Raw genomic sequence first — 20,724 nt, forward strand, 5'->3', positions numbered from 1 at the left:
AGGAAGTCGCACATCATAAAAAAATCCACATTCCAAGTGAAAACATTTTCATGTTCGTTGCTTTGGCCGTGTACTTTTATTTTAGGCAGTCAATTTTTAAAAGGATCCTGCTTTGGACCACGTGTATTATCTATTCGGTTCTAAAAGAAAAGTCAAAACATGCAAGATTTTTACCTATTGTTATGTGACATAAATCAAAATTTTATTAAATGTAAAATTTCCTCCATATTTTAGATAAAAACGAGAGGTAGAAGTATTGAAGTAAGAGTAAAATGACTAATTTTGTGATGTACAGCAAAAGCATGTTCTTGATGTTGATTTATTTGTTAGCATGAAAGAATCAATTCTCAAAGAACAGGTGGGTGGGCTTTATGCCAGTTCAGAAGGGAATTTCAAATAATTTTTATATTAGTTTATAAAGATTGTTTGATTTCTGACTTGTTGATACTGAATAGGGATCAACAGGCAGCACGTGTAGATAAATAAATAAAGCTTACCATTCTATGCTCAGGTATCCTTTGGCGCAGCAGTGGAGGCTTTTGAATTTTGAGTCGACTGCATATTCCCAGACGCTCTGCTCCTTGGTGAACTGGAGTGTCGGCGACTTTTTCGAACTGGGTAACTGGTTGTCCTCGCAGAAGTCCACTTTGGCGCTGGCCAGGGCGACCAAAAGGACGACGAGGCAGCAGACGGCCTGCTGGTTCATATCTCGGTTTGTCGGCTAAGTGCTAAGAACTGTCGCTGGGACGGTTGTCATATTTCGCCTCGGCCGTTTATTCACGAAAGTTCGCTTCGTCTTGCAGAGCGGAATAGAGGTATACACACAAAGCCGCTGTTGAAAGGCGACTGACGTTAGAACCGTTTTTAGTTGCGGCCCACGAGACCCAGCGCCTCCTAGCGGACCATCTTTCGTCCCCTCTCTACCGCTTTATCCAAGCTTTTTTCGTTTAATCAATTTTTTTCCTTCAAGTTTTAAAAATACATTTTTCCTTTATAAAATGTATCATAATAAATCAGCCTTTTATATTGGTGAGAAAATGATCAGTTATGGATGAAAAGTATTTGAGAAGCTTAATTCATCAATAACTTAAAACAAAATGATCATTCTAGATGGTAGAGCATTTACTCCTTACGGTACGTTGGAAAATGCGCTCTCGTACAATTTTCCAAATTAATTTGTCAACCATAAATCCTCCACTGATGAGAAATAAAAATGTATTATGTAACATACTTCCCCTCAAAAAAACTAAGTTCGAAAACAAAGCTTAAATCCTTGTAAATGATGGTTTTACACACAGATTTAATCCACTAAATGCTTTAACTAGCAAATCAATAAAAATGATGGTGGGGTGAGTATATAGATTAACTTTTTGTAAATGATGGTTCTACTCACAGATTTAATCCACTAAATATTTGACTAGCAAATTAATAGAAATGATGAAGGTGGGGTGAGTATATAGATTAAATTTTTGTAAATGATGGTTCTTCTCATAGATTTAATTCACTACATGTTTTCACTACCAAATGAATAAAAATGATGAAGGTGGAGTACATAGATTAACTTTTTGAAAATGATGGTTCTCCTCACAGATTTAATCCACTAAATGCTTTGACTAGCAAATTAATAGAAATGATGAAGGTGGGGTGAGTATATAGATTAACTTTTTGAAAATGAGGTTCTACTCACAGCTTTAATCCACTAAATATTTGCCTAGCAAATTAATAGAAATGATGAAGGTGGGGTGGGTATATAGATTCACTATTTGCAAATGATTTTCTACTCACAGATTTTAATTTTCATTATTTTTTGTAGTAATCAGTGGCCTTCGATTAATGATTATTTAGAGATCGTGAGATGACGTCTAGTGTGATGTAGATGTAGAAAAAACATTTTCTTTATCGTGCCAACGTTTCGATCGTTTTTGAGATCACCTTCAGGGCCTGGGATTTATAAACATTGTTTAAATTATGCAAATACATGTGAGATGCGAATATAGATCTTTTAGGTTTAATTAACACATATATTATATGTTATGTAAATTTACATATGGTATGTATACACATATATATGTGAAAACATTAATATCTCATTAACACTCTGAACACGGCATACAACCGTGACTCATCTTCACTGAAAACACACACTTTGAGTGAAGATGATTCCATTTTTGTAAATGATATTTACATATTGTAAATACATATTACATATTGTAACTGATTGTAAATGAACTTTGAATAAATTCACTAGTTTTCGTGGTCCGCTTGGCCAATTAATATGTACTTCTGTAAAATATTTTGAATAAACCTAAAATTTCTATATTGCATACATCATTGTATAAATTCATTTGCACATTTTAAATGCATTTGTATAATCCAAACAATGTCAATCCCAGGCCCTGAAGCCGATCTAAATAAAGATCGAAACGTTGGAAGGATAAAGACAATGTTTTTCTAAACTTACATCACACCAGATTGCATCTCACGATTTCTGAATAATCATTAATTAACGGTCACTAACTACTACACATTGTTTAAATTATACAAATACATGTAGGTTGTGAAATGAATTTATACAATTATGTACACAATACAGAAATTTTAGGTTTAATCAACAAATACATGTATAAACAAAAAAAATTAATATCTCGCTATCACTCTCAACACGACTCGAAACATTGATACATCGACACAAAAAACACACACTTCGAGTGGGTACAAAAGCTTTGATTAATCCGAAAGTATATTTACACATAGTACACGTATTTGTATAATTTAAACAGTGTTTATAAATCCCAGGCCCTGAAGATGATCTCAATAAATATCGAAACGTTGGCACGATAAAGAAAATGTTTTTCTAAACCTATATCAGACAAGACCGCACCTCACGATCTCTAAATAATCAATAATTATCGGTCACTAATTACTACAATAAAAAAATAATGATAATTAAAACCTGTGAGTAGAACAATCATTTGCAAAAAGTAAATCTATATACTCACTACAGCTACATCATTTATATTAATTTGCTAGTCAAAGCGATTTAGTGGATTAAATCTGTGTGTAAAACCATCATTTACAAAAATTTAAGCTTTGTTTTCAAACTTAATTGTTTTTAGGGAAATATGATACATAATACATTTTCATTCCTCATTAGTGGAGGTTTTATGTTGACAAATTAATTTAGATTAGATTTTAGACAGATTAATATTTCAAAAAAATATAAATCCGTGAGTAGAACTTTCAGATTGATCCCAATGATCTGCCCATCGTGTTAATCTGACAGTTACGTTGGAGTTATCTCTGTTCGTTGGTGCCTTTGATGAATTAAATAAGAAATTGAGTAAACGTAATCCCCCTGAAGATGTGAAATGCCGAAACGCATCTGGCAAACTAATACAACGAGGATAGGGAGTCAAGAATGAACAGTAACGACCAAATAACAGGTTCATCACCTCGCAGACTACAAAATAACCTTAAAAAAATAAGTAAAAAAATATGTACGTTACTTTTTAAAAAATTTTCTCGGCTCCTAAAGCAAGAACGCACGGACATGTGTCTAGTATTATTTTACCTAAGTATCACCAAAAAATGTTTCTTTAAAATCGGTGATCCTACGTCTGTAGCCACCTCTTGTAAAAGTAATGTTTCTTTTCTGCAGTGGGTTATATTTTGGATTGAGAGAAATAATTATAAACATCGAATAATGGCACGAATTGTGTCTGATAATCTTCGAATTGTAGCACTACGTTAAATGCATTACACTCTTTAATTATTCTGAATTATCGATTGATGTTGAGTCTAATACACGACGATTTGAAGGCTTTTGTTCATAAAATTAAGCCGCGCCTGGACCTAAACTATTCGGTTGAAAAGTGGTGTGACAATACAAAAATCTTTTCACCTGTCGCTTATTCATTATTTTCCTTTTTCCGAAAATAGTGAATTTGGTATCGGTTAAAATGATAATTCAATTACATTTCAAATCATTGAATTACGAACTAACTCAATTCCAACGGCGCACGGGGATTATACAATTATTTAATTTCAGTGGTTTCCCAACGTTTGCTAAATTCCTTTTACTTTAAAATACACAACCCACATTTTGAACTTCTCTCTCACCTCATCCTATTTTCCTTCAGACTGGAAGGAAGCCCTAATAATTGCATTAAACAAGAAACCTAAACCCACGCTTGCTAGCGACTATCGCCCTATTAGTATTCTTCCATCACTATCCAAAGCATTTGAGAAGATTTTATTCCAACAAATATCCTTATTTCTTGTCCTTGTATCCCCTTTTCAATCTGGCTTCCGAAAATTTCATAGCTGTGAGACTCCCCTTCTCAAAATATTAGAAGATATTCGCCTAAGCATTGATGATAATAAGTGTACTATTATTGTTCTACTTGGTCTTTCCAATGCGTTTGATTCCATAAATCATAATTTGCTTCTTTGGAAGCATCTTTTTGGTTTTTCTTCTAGTGCTACTAATCTCATTTCCTCCTACCTGTCTGACAGAACTCAAACAGTTGAAGCTTCAAATTCTATCACCTCTTCTCTCTCAATTTCAGATGGTGTACACCAAGGCTCTGTTCTTGGGCTTCTTTACTTTTTTCCATGTTTCTAAGTTATCTTCCATTAGTTCTTAATTTCTCCCAATTTCATCTTTACGCTGATGACGCTCAGCTTTACTGTCCTACAATTCAATGTCCTACAAGGAACATCTCTGAAGCTATCTCTCTGCTCAACCGTCATGTTCTCTCAACCAATGGTCAAAAAATAACGGCATTCTTTTTAACTCAGTCCTTATTAATTTCCAATAAGCCCATTAGTACAGATTGCTTATCCCCTCATCATATCAACGGCTCCCTATTAATTTTTGTCCTAAAGTTAAAAATCTCGGCGTTATTTTTAACTGCAAGCTTACATGGCATGACCATGTGAGCTCTATTATTAAAAAGATCTACACAAGCCTCCATTCTCTTCACAGACAACTAGAGTTCTCCTTATTAAATCCCTAATTTTATTCTCTTACTGTAGCGCTGGGTTTTTTCCCCACTTTCCTTAGATTCTCAATCTGCTCATCGTCTTCAAATTGCTTACCATTCCTGCATTAGATACTGTTATGATCTTAAACCAAGGGATCATATTTCGTCCTATATTAATGCCTTCTGCAACCTTAACATTCCAAACACTTACGAACTTATTAATATATATTTCAAATTAAATCGAATAAATATCCTCAACATCTATCAACTATTTTCCCTCATCCCTTATCCAAACGCACCAATCATATCCCAAGCCTTCAACACTCATCTGAACCTTTAGCCTTATCCTTCAGAATTGCAGGGTCAAGAAGCTGCTTTTGCTTCCACTGGGAAGTACGTTCTGCTTCCTCGATGGCTTGTTTAGGGTCCATGGCGTCTGAGATTTAAAAACGATATGAACCATCTCCTTTTCTTCCCTCTTACTTTTCTTTTTCCCGTTGCCTTTTTTTCTCTCTTTCTTTTCATAAAGAAATATATAGAAATAAATGTCTATTGAAAATGTGGCAGATCTAGTCCACTCTGCTAAGCTAAACTAATAAATTCACTACAGCTCAAGCCATAATTTTTAATATTGTAATTTATATTTGTATTTGTTAACCGTCTAAATAACCAAACTGCTGCTCAGGCCTGAGAACAACTGTTTTTATTTAATTATTTTTTTTTTACAGTAAGATTTAACTATATGCCTAAGTTGTTAATAAGGAAATAAACGACACTGCGCTCATCAATGTAAGGTAAAGGTGAGGGTTTGAACCCAGCGGCTCTGCCCTGTATTCGAATCCGACATTCTTACAAATAGTTTTGTTTTTTCAAGAAAAATCCGGCATCCCCGAGGGTTCGAAAAACCTCGTAGTTGAAATACCCTCGTTAAAAAAAACCTTTAAGTAAAAAGAACAAAAATATGAATTGAAGTGTTCATCGACCAACATCTATGAAGTGATTTCAATGATATTTGAATTACAATATTCAACAGATCATTACACATAAGACTTATTTCTTTACGATATATATAGTATATTTAAAGTATATGTGATTTTGAAAAAAATTATTTTTTATAATAAGTTTATCTATAATAGAAAATAAATAAAAAAATTATTAATTAATCTTTTTATGTAAGGTTTTGGTTGAAATGAAAAAGTTAATGCCACGAGCGGGATACGAATAACCTTACATAAAATAATTAATTAATTGAAAGAAGTAATTTGGTCAATAGACCACTAAATATAATGGATGAAATTTTTTTATGTTGAACAACATAATATGCATGTTGTTAACAACATAATGTGCATCTCTTGGCATATCTAACAATTGAACTTTGGCAATTTTAATGATTTATTGTAAAAAAAATTAATTCACATTTTTATAGCCATTAAACTTTTGTTTTTCAATTTAAGCATAAATGGATAATAATTTTAACCCAAGAAGGTATATTTTGTAATCCTAGGGGATTTTTGTTCTCCCTTGTCTGCCCTGTCCTATAACCTGGTTACCTTTTCAGCTTGGAATTGGATACAATGCTCCGATGGATGAGGGAAGCGGTTTAAAGTAATTTAGAATTATCTTAAAATGTTCATATCATGAGAGACACCAGGTCCGACGATTTTCACCATCTTCAATGAACTTGTCAATTCCAAAAAAAATCTCATGCAGACATACTTCATCAATAAAGTATTTTCTACCAATTTAATTTTATTCCAGGTAAGAAGAGGTTTGTGTGTTTTTCATATCAACATCAAGTTAGTTTTGATGTTTTCCTTATTCAAATTTAACATAAAGTGAAGACAGATATAAAATTCGATGCAAAGAGCATGACTACTTCTGGTAAATTAGCTGCTAGATGATTATTTTCTCAACGAAATATTTCCTTTAATATTGCAAACCTACCACAACAAGTCTTAGTTATTTCAGAGCCAGGGACTTTATATATCTTCTTATTATTTAACCAACCCTATTTTACTAGGAGGTACATTTATGAACATAGTTATATACCAAACTATAAAACTTGTGTTGGAAACAACCTACTGGATCTAACATAACATTTAGGACATTTTATGTACACAATAAAAAAATTATATTTGTTAATATTCTCTTCATTCAGCAATGCTTCAAAGTTGGTTAGGCCATGTTCTCTGCTGTAGCGAGTTCTGCTTGGGTCTGTACTTGATATGACCCAAGCGTTTGACAACATCTAGAACCCCATAGTTCTCTTGAAAATGATTCTGACCCATTTTTTATTTCATAATCCTACAGTCCTATCTTACAGTTCATTGCTTCAAAGTAAGGTGCTGCAAGAAGTTCTCTGACACAAGACCGTCCCAAGCTGGCGTCCCACAAGGGAGCATTCACGGTCCAACCCTGTACTACATATATACTGCTGACCTGCTGATACATTACAACTGCAATTAATTACCTCAATCCGCTTCCACTATCCAGGAGCTTGAACTAATCAAAGAATGGTGCATAATGTGGAAAATAAAACTGAAATGAACTGCCAAATGCACCAAAATTATGGTCACATTAAATAAGTAGACTTAATCCTTTTTTAAAAAAGAATTGTACTCCACACTCACCCCATCATTTATAATTTCTCTAAGTAGACTTATGCCTATAATTTTACAAGGAACTACTGATATATACACAAGTTTAACACTTATTCTATTATATTTAGACATTGGAGGACTGGTGGCCAGGTGGTTAAGGTGTCCTTGTATTTGCCATGCTAGTGGTTCTAGGTTCTAATCTTGGCACACCCCCTTGGCTTTTCAATTGATAATGATATAAAAAATGTATTACAAAATGGTATGACCCCTTGTCTGCAACACCAATGGAAAGTTGGATGTTAAGCCCTCTTTTATGACAGAAATTAATTTTCTTACTTTATTTAGACAGTGGACAGTTGTGGAATCTCCACACATTCCGAATCTCAGAGCGTCATCTAAGAACACTTCTAAGACTAAAATCATACTTTACTGTTAAGAACAAATTACGAATATTAACAAAGCATTGCACCAACCTGTATGGACTTACAGATCAGAATTGTAGGGTACAACCAAGCAACAAAATATACAAATAATCCCAGTCAAAAGTCCTCAGAAGACTTTTTCCAAGCGCCCTTTTCTTCCATTCCAAACTATCACTTTCAGTAAAGAACTGATCCATTACCTAAATAATCACTTCAATTTTTCATCATCCTAACCCTAATTGGGCTATACCTTCTATCCCAAAATCCCTTCATAACATCTCACATTCCTCTTTGTTCTTCAATCTATTAACATATTGAATGCATCTGCTGTCAGCTTCTTATAACACACATCCTCTGGATGCAGTGCTGGCCAGTGTTTGTGTGGTTACATAACATTACAGATTTTTTTTTTTACAGATGAACATATTTACAATAATAGAACGAATTAACTTTTTGCCTTATCTAAGTGTCTTTTTCTCCTAAAACTAGACACACGTTGTCTTACATACCATATTTACCTCAGTTTTATTTTAATTTTTAATCTTGCTTATTTATTTAGTAGCATTCACTGTCTGATTTTAAACCTAGGTCTTGTTTGTCCTACCCCAGGGTCATCGACAACAGGTTTCAGCATATATTGTTGAATCTTATCGCAATAAAGCCGACTGCCAAAAATTAGAATTTTCATATAAAAGACAATGATTTATCACAGCATGTATGCACAATTGTTTCTTTATAGTGACATTTCTTGGTACAGTAGATCAAATTTTGATTCTAACATTACACTATCATGAATTAGTCATTTCAGTTGTTGAAACTTAATAAAATGGGAGCAACTTGTCTCGATGCTAAGAAAAATGATTCCCCATGTGTATGTACATTTACATGATGATTAAGTGTCAGACCATATCAGCTAACTTAACATGTTTCATAATATTATGATATTCCCCAATCAAATTCTCAATCTGTTTCTGTTAAGGCTCAGCAATAAAAATGTTAGTAAGCAGATATATTTACTATAAATTGAATAGTAATGTCCTCCAATAAAACAGACAGAACAATTTTATATGTTCTGTTTACTTCAGTACCATAACCATGTGGGTGTTATATAGAATTGACTTAAACTGTCTGTCAAATATAGCAAATACTCCAATTTTTATTATTATTATTATTTTTTTAATCCATGTGTTATTGTTGAGTGAAGTTATGCAACTGAATACCTTTTTACCTGAATACAATTTTTTGTTCACCAATTTTCCCCTTAAATATGTACAATTTCATTTTTAATTTTCACCTTAAGATGAAAATTTGTGGTTTTTTAACCCTTTCAATTCACCAATATATTTAGGTGATGATTAACTTTCAGGTTGTGCCTGTCATGAGAACTACTCTAGATGAATTGGGGCTATAAATTAATTTGGTAAGTTCTTACTAAAGTTAATTATTTTAACCATAAATTTGGTTGTTTATAACTCAATATGACTTTTTGACTTCTCTTTAACAGTTTAACCCTTGTGGATTTATGAAAAAATGGACAACAGAACCATTTTGGTGAAAAATCTACCTCCGACATATTTAAAAAAGAAAGAGATCAGATCTCACTTTAGTAAATATGGAGTGATAACAAAAATAGAGACAAATTCCAGGGCAAGCACTTGCTGCGTTACATTTTCAAAAGCTTCTCAGGCCAAAGCAGCCAAAGCCGATGGAGGATCGTGGAATAACCGAAAAGTTGATATCGAGTTTAATGAAGAAGTTGACAAAGTTATCGAAGGGGAGCTTAATTGGTTTGCTGAGGAGACCCCGATGGATGAACCCAAGGATAAGATAAAGAAAATGTTAAAGTCTCTCAAAGCAGAGCCAAGAAAAACACAAGAAGTTGATTCGAGAAAGAATAAAACAGAGGAAGAGGAAGTAAAAATGGAAGTGAAAAGTGAAAAAGAACTTCTGTCTAAAGAGGCGATTTCAAATGTTGATAAATTGAATTTACTAGAAGAGAGGGACAAATTGATCAGATCAAAATTGGCTAAAAATGTCAAATCAGTGGAATCGATTAAAGGTACCTGTCCTGACATGTGCCCCGAGAAAGAGAGAATAATGAGAGAAGTCCGAGCCATGGTTGCACCTTATGAGACTCTTAACGAAGATGGACGTTTAGACCATAATTTAGCAGTTAAAGAATACAAGCGGAGTTCAGCAGATCAAGAAGAACCTCTGCCCCATGAATTGAGACCGGAAGCAGTCTTGACCATGACCATGGAGTACTTGATAATTAACATAATGGGAAAAATTGAAAATGAGGACGAAAATGTTGGCTACTGGTATGATTTTTGTTGGGGTAGGTTGAGAGCTATTCGTAAAGACATAATACAGCAGCAACTCTGTGACCTCAACACAGTAACAATAGTTGAACAAAGTGCAAGATTTCATATATTATGCTTTGATAGACTCTGGGGTTGCCCTAAGACTGTTTTTGATGTCAAAATCAATTCTGAAACTCTGATGAACTGTTTGCAAACTCTTATGCATATGTATGAAGATTTGAGAAAACAAAACATTTTATGTCCTAACGAGGCTGAATTCAGGGCATATTTAATACTTTTGAAACTGAACAGCGGCTTTTTACTTTCTGAGTACCAACAATTTTCTGAAGATCTTCAGTGTTCACCAGAAGTGAAAGATGCTGTAAATATCCATACAGCTTTCAGCAACAACATGTATTCCACGTACTTCAAACTGCTCAGGAACACATCTTATTTAAATAGTTGTTTAATGCAGCGGTTTTTTGCACATTTAAGGGCGAAAGCCTTAAATGTTATTGTGAGAGCTTATTGCCCTTCTAACAGTAAGCTATGCAGGATTCCTATAGAGTACATCGAAGACGCCCTGAAATTTGATGAGTTGGAAGATGCTATTTTATTTTGTGATTCTTTTGGCATCGGAGTTTCAAAAGACAATGTGACTTTTTTGATTTCAAGAATCAATTTCTTTTTCCCAGACAGCATGTACACAGTTGATACTCCATCGAGCCTGGTTATAAAAAAACGTATTTCTGTAGCAGAAGCTGTATGCGGTTATAAAAATTTACCTTTGTTTATTCCTCATGAAGTACACACAAGTTTTACAGAAAGAAATACGTTAAAACCTACTTCTTTAGACGCCTCCGATCAGGAGGAAAAAATGCTAAGAGATACAGTGGAACGCCTTTTGTTGAAGAAAAGGGCAAAAGAAACTGAAACTTTTGTCAAAGAGGATGAGGCAGAGGATTCTTTTGTTGACGACTTAATGAATGACGAAGAAGAATTCACAGAAAGAAAAATGGATGATGAAGATGAAACTGATCTTTACGATGTTGAACAGTATGCAGAGGAAAGTGACAAAGAAGACTTTGATGGGAACTCGAGTGTATATTCAGAAAATAGTTATAATAGTAATCCTTCTGCAGCAGATTCACCTTCTGATGTCAATCTATCCTCTCCTTTAGTAAAATTTCAGTTTAAATTGCCTGATCATATGGAAGAAAAGATTGTTTCACCACTTCACACACCACCACCAATTAAGTTCAACACTCCAGTTAATCTGGTTCATACGTTGCCAACATTTAAAAGACCTCCACCCTCGCCGACTATTGCTGCTATGAAGAAACCACAGACGACACCTTCAAGAAATATTTCACCAGCAACCACACCTACGTTTTCAGTCAGTTCCAACCCATTGAAGGCTGTTCAGAAAGTTCAAAAAACAAAAAGTGAATCAGAAGAAAATATGATAATGGCAAAACTTAGAAAGAAACTCAATGAAAAAATGAAGAAGACCACATGCAGAAAATATGCTAGAATTTGGAAGGCTAAAGTGGAAAAAATCAAAAGCCTTCGATTAAGTGAGAAGAGTGCACTTTTTCATATACCTCTCCAAGATTATTCTAAACTATGGGGCTCTTCTATGAGCCGTAAGCAGAAAATGACTTTAGAACGGTTAAACAAGAGAAAGAAAGCCAGCCTTTTGGTAACTGCTATTCTACACACAAATGTAGTCGACCAATTAGATGTCCAAGTTAAAAAAGTCGGCACCTTAATTACAAACATTTTGGGCTGTAGGGCAATCATGTTTGCTCATAAATTTGGAAATATTGCACAACCACTTCCGGTATTTTGGAAACTGGTGATTGCTATACCTGCAAGGTTACCAGAAGGGTCTACGTTCCCTTCAAAACTGAGGAATTGGTGCAAAGGTGCTTTTTATCAAGGAACTGACCTAGATCTAGGCGATGTTTACTTTAGTCATTATAATAATTTAGTGCCAGTCTTTACCAACATTAATGTTATTGAAGGTTTCAATGAGATTGAAAGTTCTTGTGGTAATATTTCTGCCCTTGTACTGGTAACAGGTAAAGGATGGGAAGAATCAAATGAAACAATTAAAAGACTGGATAAAATTCTTTCAAAAAACACTAGCAAAATTCCAGTGTCTGTTTTATCGATGGGAATGAAAGAATGTTTTGACATAGACACAAAGAATAGAAATATTTCGTATTTACACCAAGGGATTTGGGAATCGACTGACAACCTTTTAGAATCTTTGAAAGTTTTGGCTCAAAACATTCCCATATATAATCTCAAAGTGGAATCACTTGGAATTTTAGTTGAAGTGGGTACTGAGAAGTTTTTAGACGCACTTTATGAAGACAGGTTTATTGATGCTGATTTATACAATGCGTTAACAAAACCTAACAATATTATCCACTCTTACAATGTGTTTATTGATAAAATCGAAGAAGAAATCATCAACTGCTGTTTATTTAACATGTATGGCACTGCATATGAATTTAAGGAAAATATAAAGAAACGTTTATATGGATTTGATTTATTTCCACAACATTATAACGAACCAAATTTTAAAGGTGTTCTCTCCAATCATTGCCACCTGTTGAAACTTCCTTTTATGAAAGAGAAATATGAAAGCTCCCTTAATTTCTTAGCAGCATTCAGGGAGTACTGTCAAAAGCTCAAATGCCCCCAAATACTTTCGAAACTAATGAGGATGATAAACCCACCAGATGATGATGATGGAGTCGACCTGAACGCCTTCTTGGCAGACATATCATGGCTTCCAGTAATTGAACTTTTAATTAAAGAAAATTTGAGAAATGGTAATGTGTACAATTATAATGTTGTGTACCGTGGCGACAAAGTGAACGATTTAATTCAAAGCCACTGGTGGTTGGTTAAAGAAAATATGACCAATAAAAGCTTTTAACTAGATTATAAAAAGTTGAAAAGCAAATTATTGTTGAATATTTATTTTTAAATAAAATGTTTATAATATTTTTCACTGTTGTAAAAAAAATAAAAAATAAAAATACCTTAACAAATTTGTTATTATTTCCTAATTTTATTTAATTAGTAAGTAATAGAATAAAAAAAGGCACCCCGAGGGTTCAAAATAACCTCAACATTGAAATACCCTCGTTAAAAAGAAACTTGAAGTTAGAAGGAACAAAAATGTGAATGTGAATGTTCATCGACCAACATCTATAAAGTGATCTGAATGGTATTTGATTAACAATATTCAATAAGCCATTATGAATATAGAATCTCTTTCCTTAAGGTATTTACAGTACGTTTGTAGTATATGTATAGTATGTGGGAGGGGGGTAAAAATTTTGATTTTTTTAAGGCACAGAAGACCTAAAACGTGCCAATCGCAAGAAAACTCTACACATCGTTTTTTGGCCCAACGCAGTACTACAGCTCAAGCCATAATTTCTAATATTGAAATTTATATTTGTATTTGTTAACCGTGTAAATAACCAATATGCTGCTCAGGTCTGAGAACAACTGTTTTTTTTAATATTTTTTTTATTTTACAGTAATATTTAACTAAATGCCTAAGTTGTTAATAAGGAAATAAACGACATGGCGCTCATCAATGTAAGGTAAAGGTCGAGGGTTCGAATGCAGGGCAGAGCCAAAGAACAAAAATATGAATTGATATCGACCAACATCTATGAAGTGATTTCAATGGTATTTGATTTACAATATTCAACAGACCATTACGCATAAGACTTATTTCCTTACGACATATATAGTATATTTAAAGTATATGTGATTTTGAAAAAAATGATTTTTTATAATAAGTTTATCTATAATAGAAAATAAATAAAAAATTTATTAATTAATCTTTTTATGTAAGGTTTTGGTTGAAATGAAAAGTTTAAGCCATGAGCGGGATAGGAATAACCTTACATAAAATGATTAATTAATTGAAAGAAGTAATTTGGTCAATAGACCACTAAATAGGATGGATGAAAATTTTTTTGTGTTGAACAACATAATATGCATGTACATATATCTCTTGGCATATCTAACAATTGAATTTTGGCAATTTTAATGATTTATTGTAAAAAAAATTAATTCACATTTTTATAGCCATTAAACTTTTGCTTTTCAATTTAAGCATAAATGGATAATAATTTTAGCCCAAGAAGGTGTTTTGTAATCCTAGGGGATTTTTGTTCTCCCTTGTCTGCCCTGTCCTATAACCTGGTTACCTTTTCAGCTTGGAATTGGATACAATGCTCCAATGGAGGAGGCTAGCGGCTTAAAGTAATTGGAGTGAGCAGTACCACCGGATCCAGGTTGGTCATCGGGGGGAGGGGGGATAAAATTAAGATTTTTTAAGGCACAGAAGACCTAAAACGTGCCAATCGCAAGAAAACTCTACACATCGTTTTTCGGCCCAACGCAATACTTCCTCTTTCCTCAAAGGGAAAAACTGAAGAAAAAAAACTTGATTTAAAAGTTTCAATATTCTGATTTCAAAAAGGAACATATTTTTCATATACTTCCAAAATGTTTTTAGACATCGACATTAACGAATATAAAAAATTAATCACCAACTTAGAAGATATCACATCGCGAGATCGAATAAGAAGATTAGAGGCAGAAATCAGAAAAGCACCAGAAGGACATGTCTAATTGCGAAAAAATCATGGTCTGCAATGTAATTTTTTAGCACGAAATATAAACGAACAAAAAAACCCTCAGGGCGTATATTTCTTTCTTTTGCGGAATCAATCCAACGGTGCTAAAAATTAGCTATATTAAAAAAATTATAGAATAATTTGTACACCATGGGTATATATTATTTATTTTATACAAAACATAAGATTACAAACATATTGCAATAGGATAAAAAATAATTGTTTTTGTTTCTTATTAACAGCTAGCGTTCAATTAAATTATATTCCGGCCATTTTTTCATTGGCCTAGACCATTGAAAATAATGAAAATAAAATAACGGTTTACTAGTTAACTACTTGAGTTACTTCACTATTACTTTTTGGTAACAATGGGAGGTTTACGGACAAAGACGTGTGGAGGCCACGCCATATTTATTAAAATTGTGTCGTGTTCCGTGAGTACAAATACGTTGATTGTATCTAAAATTTTCTAGCATTGTATAAATTCATTTTTTAATCTAAAATTTTCTAGCATTGTATAAATTCTTTTTTTCACATATATTTGTAAAATTTAAACAATGTTTATAAATCCCAGGCTCTAAAGGTGATATCTAAAACCATCGTCACACCAGACCGTACCTCACGATCTCCAAATAATCATTTATTAAAAATATGCACAACTTTAAAGACTTTCTCTTTTTACCGTGATTTCTCGGTTAATTTAAAAGAAATATTGGCATATTTGTAACAAAAAATTAAGAAACGCCTACGGTTTCATTTTATTATAAAAAATAAATTAATTTGATGTTTTAAACAAAAGAAATTAGGTTTGAAAGTACCGTATTTGAGGAAAAATCCTGATTAAAAATAGGATTTTTTCAAATTATGATAACATTTAAAATACTGCTTGGATTTGAGTCAAACCGAGCTTAAAAGTTACACGAAGAATCCAGCTTAAAGTCGGTACCAAAAATGTGAAAATCCAATAATGGGGCGTAGCGAGAAGGGAGTGAAGTTAAAAAAACCGAGCTGGTTGTTGTACGGAAGAAAACGCAAAAATGTCAAATATTTTGATTGAATTTTTTACTTTCATCGCCTATTTACTCTGCGACCCCCAGTCGATTTGGCCGAAAAACAATCCCAACCGTCCTTATAGGATTCTTTACCATCCTGTCTTGATATCAATTATTTTTAGCTAAGATTTTAATTGTTTGTAATTCTTTATATTGTATGGTATGATGAAAATCGCATAACACCTGCTAATTATAAAAAAGAGTTAGATACAATTAAAACCTTATCTAAAAACAGTGGATGTCAAAAAATATTTATTGTCAGGTTGCTAGTAAAAAGAACAAAGAATTAACTTTAATAGAAGCAACAATTGGATTCAGCCACCCCATCAAAATGAATTATAGGTTTTTGTTGTAAAATTGACCGGCAATAAAAACCAGCTTCTCATTAGAACGTCACGTTGGTGGGTTCACTCTTACAATTCACGTCGAGAGAACTATAACTCCTTCAATCTGATGATGAGCTTTAATCTTGAAATCCGGAAATTGAAAACAACAAAACTGTGAGTAAGAACTATCTTTTTAAAGAAAACAACAGACGACTACTGTCGAGTTTGTACAAACTAGAAGGAAACAATAGAACATCCTATATAATTGCAGTCATTCTTGAGCAATGTACAACCTTGATACTATACCGCTTAGAAGAATTGTGTACGTTAAAGAAACTAAAATTTTCCAGGAAAACCATTATAAGAGATCAACAAACAAAATTTTAAGTGCTAAAGAAGAATTCCTAACGACTCCAAATGGAGGAAAAACCAAAAAGTATCATAAATTTGTGACAGTGTTAATTATTACAAGTCGGTGACATAATTATAAATTGATATATTGTACGTAATACAATTGGTTGCATTGGTAATTATAATACATAGGTAGCAGCATTATATAACTGGTGCATAGTAAAAACGTCATTTTGTAAGAGAAAATCAATAACAACAAAAATTTGCAGCGCTTTGCTTTTAAAAAAATGTTTGGGCAAGGGTACCTATATATTTTGAAAATGTAAAAATAACTAATTTTTAAATAATAATTATAAATAGTTAAATAGTAGTTAATGCACAAGGTTACTGTATAAAATGTGTTATAGCATCGATCATTTTGTCATAGGTAAATTTGATGTTACATAACTCATTGTTTATTCGTGATGCTACATTTAAAATTTTCATGACATATTTTTCATAGCCGACCAGATCTTCTGCGACATCATTAATTATAGCCGGGATCAATTTACTGTAGACCTTGCTTCCTAGCAGATTCTCAAAATCTACCTGAAAAAGTTTATCATTATGTTTTTATTTCAGTTTTCTCACGAATTTTCCTACCTCAAACTTGGGAATTTTCAGCAGAAAATTAGATTCTGTTATTTGAAGGATCTGATCAATTGTCTGCTTCAGGTCCATGGTTATGTTTAATGTCAGTGATGGAACTATTAAACTAAAAAGAAGCAAAAAAAAATGATGATTTACATACAGAAATAAAATTCTTTACACAATAAATTTCAGAACAATCATACATACCCAAAATCTCCTGCGCCAAATAAAGGTAGCATTGTTAAAATGTCAAAAGTGAAATTATAATAGCCAGTCAACTGAACTTCGCCAAAAGTCAGGATAAGTTCAAAATGCAGCGTATCATTATGGGTTGCCACAAGATGGCTGACATTCATTGATGCCGTACCCTGCACTATAAAATTTCCTCCACTTCCTCGAAATCTAGGCAAAGATGAATTTAAATAAATACTTATTCTCGTATGTTTTTGTTTTTTCAGCATACATTAAACCATATCCATCTTTGTCAAAATAATTTACATCATTGTAATGAAAGGTGTCATTGTCTATGGCAATCTCTTTCAGCTTTTTGAAAAGCTTTTCCATCAGGGTTTGTAGGTCCTCATCTCGCCATGGCACATGCACCAATTGGCCGTCGGAACATGTTACCTCTGTGATCTATATGGTAAAACCTTAGTCGTCATAAAGACTTTGTAAAAAGTTCATTTTATTTTCATAAAACAATACTTACTTACTTGTGAAATTTTCTGCAGACTTTTCATAAGTAAATTTTCAATTATTTCACAAAAGCAAAGTTCATGCAGTATAAAAAAATGAATGAACCAATGGAAAACCTGAAATTTTTTAAATATTATTCATATTTGACTATTAAACATGTTTTCTTATTCATATCTGGTAATTAATTCCATTGTTTTCGTCTAATATACAAATTTTATTTGGGATTATGAAACCAGCCTTCTACCAGACTTGGACAGGCAGATTGTACTTTTCAAAGAATACGTTTTTATTACATATAAAATATGTACTCAATTTCTCATAATGAAAACACGGTTTACTTAGCCAGATTTAAAATTTAAAATTTTTATGTCACGTTCAGTTAAATAATTTAAATATAGTGTACAGTTACATTTAATTAAACTTATGAACATTAAATAATCGTACATATTAAACAGTCCTGTAATTATGTAGAAAAACAATTTACCTTCATTTTATCAATAAAATAACTGCTGAATGATGACTAAAACTAAGAATCGTACAATTTGAAGGGATCTGGGAGTGATAAGATAGACTGATTTTGAGTACCACTTCATACCTAAAGTAGGTACTCCCTGTATATTCCAGATAGGAATATCTATCTCAATTAAAAAAAAGATAGTAAAAAGAGGTAAAAATAAAAAGTATTAAAAAATCTTTAAAAAAATATTTGTTTGGAGATGAAAGAATTGGGGTTGAAAAAGGGCTCAGCCCTCTATTTTCTAATTCCCAAAGTAATAAAATACTTCCAGAACCACTTCTTCAATTTTCTGTAGATCTTCAATTTATTGAATGATGGAAGTAACTTTGGCATTATTGGCAATTTTAATTATTTTATGATGAATTTATTTGTATAAAATCCCTCTATTTTGTTCTTGAAGTGATTCAAAACAGAACGTTCTAGCTACAATTATTCAGAAATCGTGAGATGCGGTCTGGTGTCACGATTCACGATTTCTGAATAATTATCGATTAACGGTCACTAATCACCACACAGTTCTAGCTACAGTCATTTCTGAGTAATGAACCTACAAATATCGATGCAAAAGGAGGAAAAAAAAGTCTGCCAAGTGGGTGGTAATATATATTTTATTTCACGCATTAATAATCCCTGAAAATTTCACAAGAATCCGACAAATGGTTTCAGAGATATTGCTGTGTACGTGATTTTACGTTTAAGCATATGTTAATCCGGTGGGTGAAAAATTCATAGGGGATCATAAAAAAGCAACCCGCGTACGTAATCCCTGAAAATTTCATAATAATTGGTCACATGGTTTCATAATTTTTCCGGTTAAAAGGAATTGACCATACAAATAAAAACAGACACGGAAGCAAATTTGTTCATTAGGGTCTGAAACGCAACATGCAAGTGGAAATTTGAATTTTGGAGGACAAAACTTTTTTCGATTTCCCGCACGAATACAAGCCTTCCCCTACCTTCGGTAGTTCGGAAGGAAAATGTTCTTATTGTTTTCGTCGTCAAAATAAAGTATTTAGATGGCAGATAGATACATTTGACGATTCCTTCCATGTTTTCAATTTTTTTCTTAATCTTTTGTATAGAAAAAGAGATCTGGGGGAAAGGATATTTACTACACTCGTATTTTATTGTTTATTTCAAACTAGATAGATAGATAGATATACTTTATTTACAAAATGAAAAAATTTAGAGTTAAAAATAAAAAACAGTATTATTATGGCATGGTATTAAAACCGTCAGCCAGAGTTCGGAGTGCATTACTATCCCAAGAATATGCATAATTATATAATTATAAGAAAAGGAGAATTTAAAATATCAACTTCAGAGGTTACAATTATTTACAGGATTTTCAAATTACAAGGTTGAATTGCGATAAACTTTGAAAATAATAAAAATGACACTTGAAAGAACAAAAGGATTCCAACTTACAAAGGGACCCCACAGCCAAACAGAATTCGCATTTAGAAGCCCACAAGCTAGAAATTATATGTATTAAGACAAACAGAACAAAATAAAAAACAAAAGACAAACAAAAAAGAAACGAAATAAGACGAACAGAATATTACTTCCCTACATTCCAATGTATTCATATCTGTAAAACCAGGCTTTCCGAGCAAAATCAACAAGATCCCGGCAATCGGAGCCGTTCAGTAGGGCTATGAGCTCTTCCCTCGTCAGAAAACCCTTACTCACATACAGATACCTCAATTCGTTCAGGACCGAGCATCTAGCGAGAAAATGAAATGCATCCTCACGATCACCTGAGTTGCATAGAGAGCACACTGCAGTGGCAGGAGTACTCCCAACGCAAGGCCTGAAATTCAGGAACAACAGCTCCCCTCGAATTTTAAACCACCAGCGGAAAAAAGAGAACGGAACATCATTTGCTGGAGCAGAAAAAACATTGCAAGGAGTTAGGGAATGATTCAACTCCTTGTAGAGCTGGAATCTATTTGAGTCCACGGCACGAGAAATACAACTCTCTCGATGACGAGCCCCCATAATATGAAGAAGATTGGAAAACATTTCAGACCACGCTGCAAAATTATCCAAAGAGAACCGAGCCACATTATACCTCTCCGCAAGAGAATTCCAGGATCTGAACCAGGATATGTTATCCTTAATAACTTCAAGTGATGAAATTTTTGCCAGGCGAGAATC

At 33.1% G+C, this 20,724-nt stretch overlaps 3 protein-coding genes across 3 annotated transcripts in view; 1 reads left to right on the top strand and 2 right to left on the bottom strand.

Moving 5' to 3' along the window:
* The window catches only part of LOC106661466, a 119,181-nt gene extending 118,319 nt beyond the window's left edge, over positions 1-862 (bottom strand). The window contains exon 1 of the mRNA XM_014384885.2: positions 498-862. Within this exon, the coding sequence (XP_014240371.1) occupies positions 498-706 (209 nt within the window). The 5' untranslated portion in view covers positions 707-862. The remainder of the gene's footprint in view (positions 1-497) is intronic.
* Positions 863-6,543: 5,681 nt separating this feature from the next.
* On the top strand, positions 6,544-13,338 carry LOC106661549. Its single transcript, XM_014385037.2, has 3 exons — positions 6,544-6,743; positions 9,374-9,427; positions 9,512-13,338. Exon 3 carries the CDS (start codon positions 9,538-9,540, stop codon positions 13,261-13,263), a length of 3,726 nt encoding a protein of 1,241 aa, XP_014240523.1. The 5' UTR covers positions 6,544-6,743; positions 9,374-9,427; positions 9,512-9,537; the 3' UTR covers positions 13,264-13,338.
* A 3,505-nt stretch (positions 13,339-16,843) lies between these two features.
* LOC106661331 lies at positions 16,844-18,549 on the bottom strand. Its single transcript, XM_014384631.2, has 6 exons — positions 18,529-18,549; positions 18,062-18,160; positions 17,812-17,984; positions 17,556-17,750; positions 17,361-17,472; positions 16,844-17,306 (listed from the first exon to the last, which is right to left on the bottom strand). The coding sequence occupies exons 1-6, from the start codon at positions 18,532-18,534 to the stop codon at positions 17,103-17,105; spliced, it is 789 nt and encodes a 262-aa protein (XP_014240117.1). The 5' UTR covers positions 18,535-18,549; the 3' UTR covers positions 16,844-17,102.
* Between the last annotated feature and the right edge of the window lie 2,175 nt (positions 18,550-20,724).

The sequence above is a fragment of the Cimex lectularius genome, unplaced genomic scaffold (assembly GCF_000648675.2).
Source record: "Cimex lectularius strain Harlan isolate CLEC.00 unplaced genomic scaffold, Clec_2.1 scaffold18, whole genome shotgun sequence".
In the NCBI taxonomy this organism is placed as follows: Eukaryota; Metazoa; Arthropoda; class Insecta; order Hemiptera; family Cimicidae; genus Cimex; species Cimex lectularius.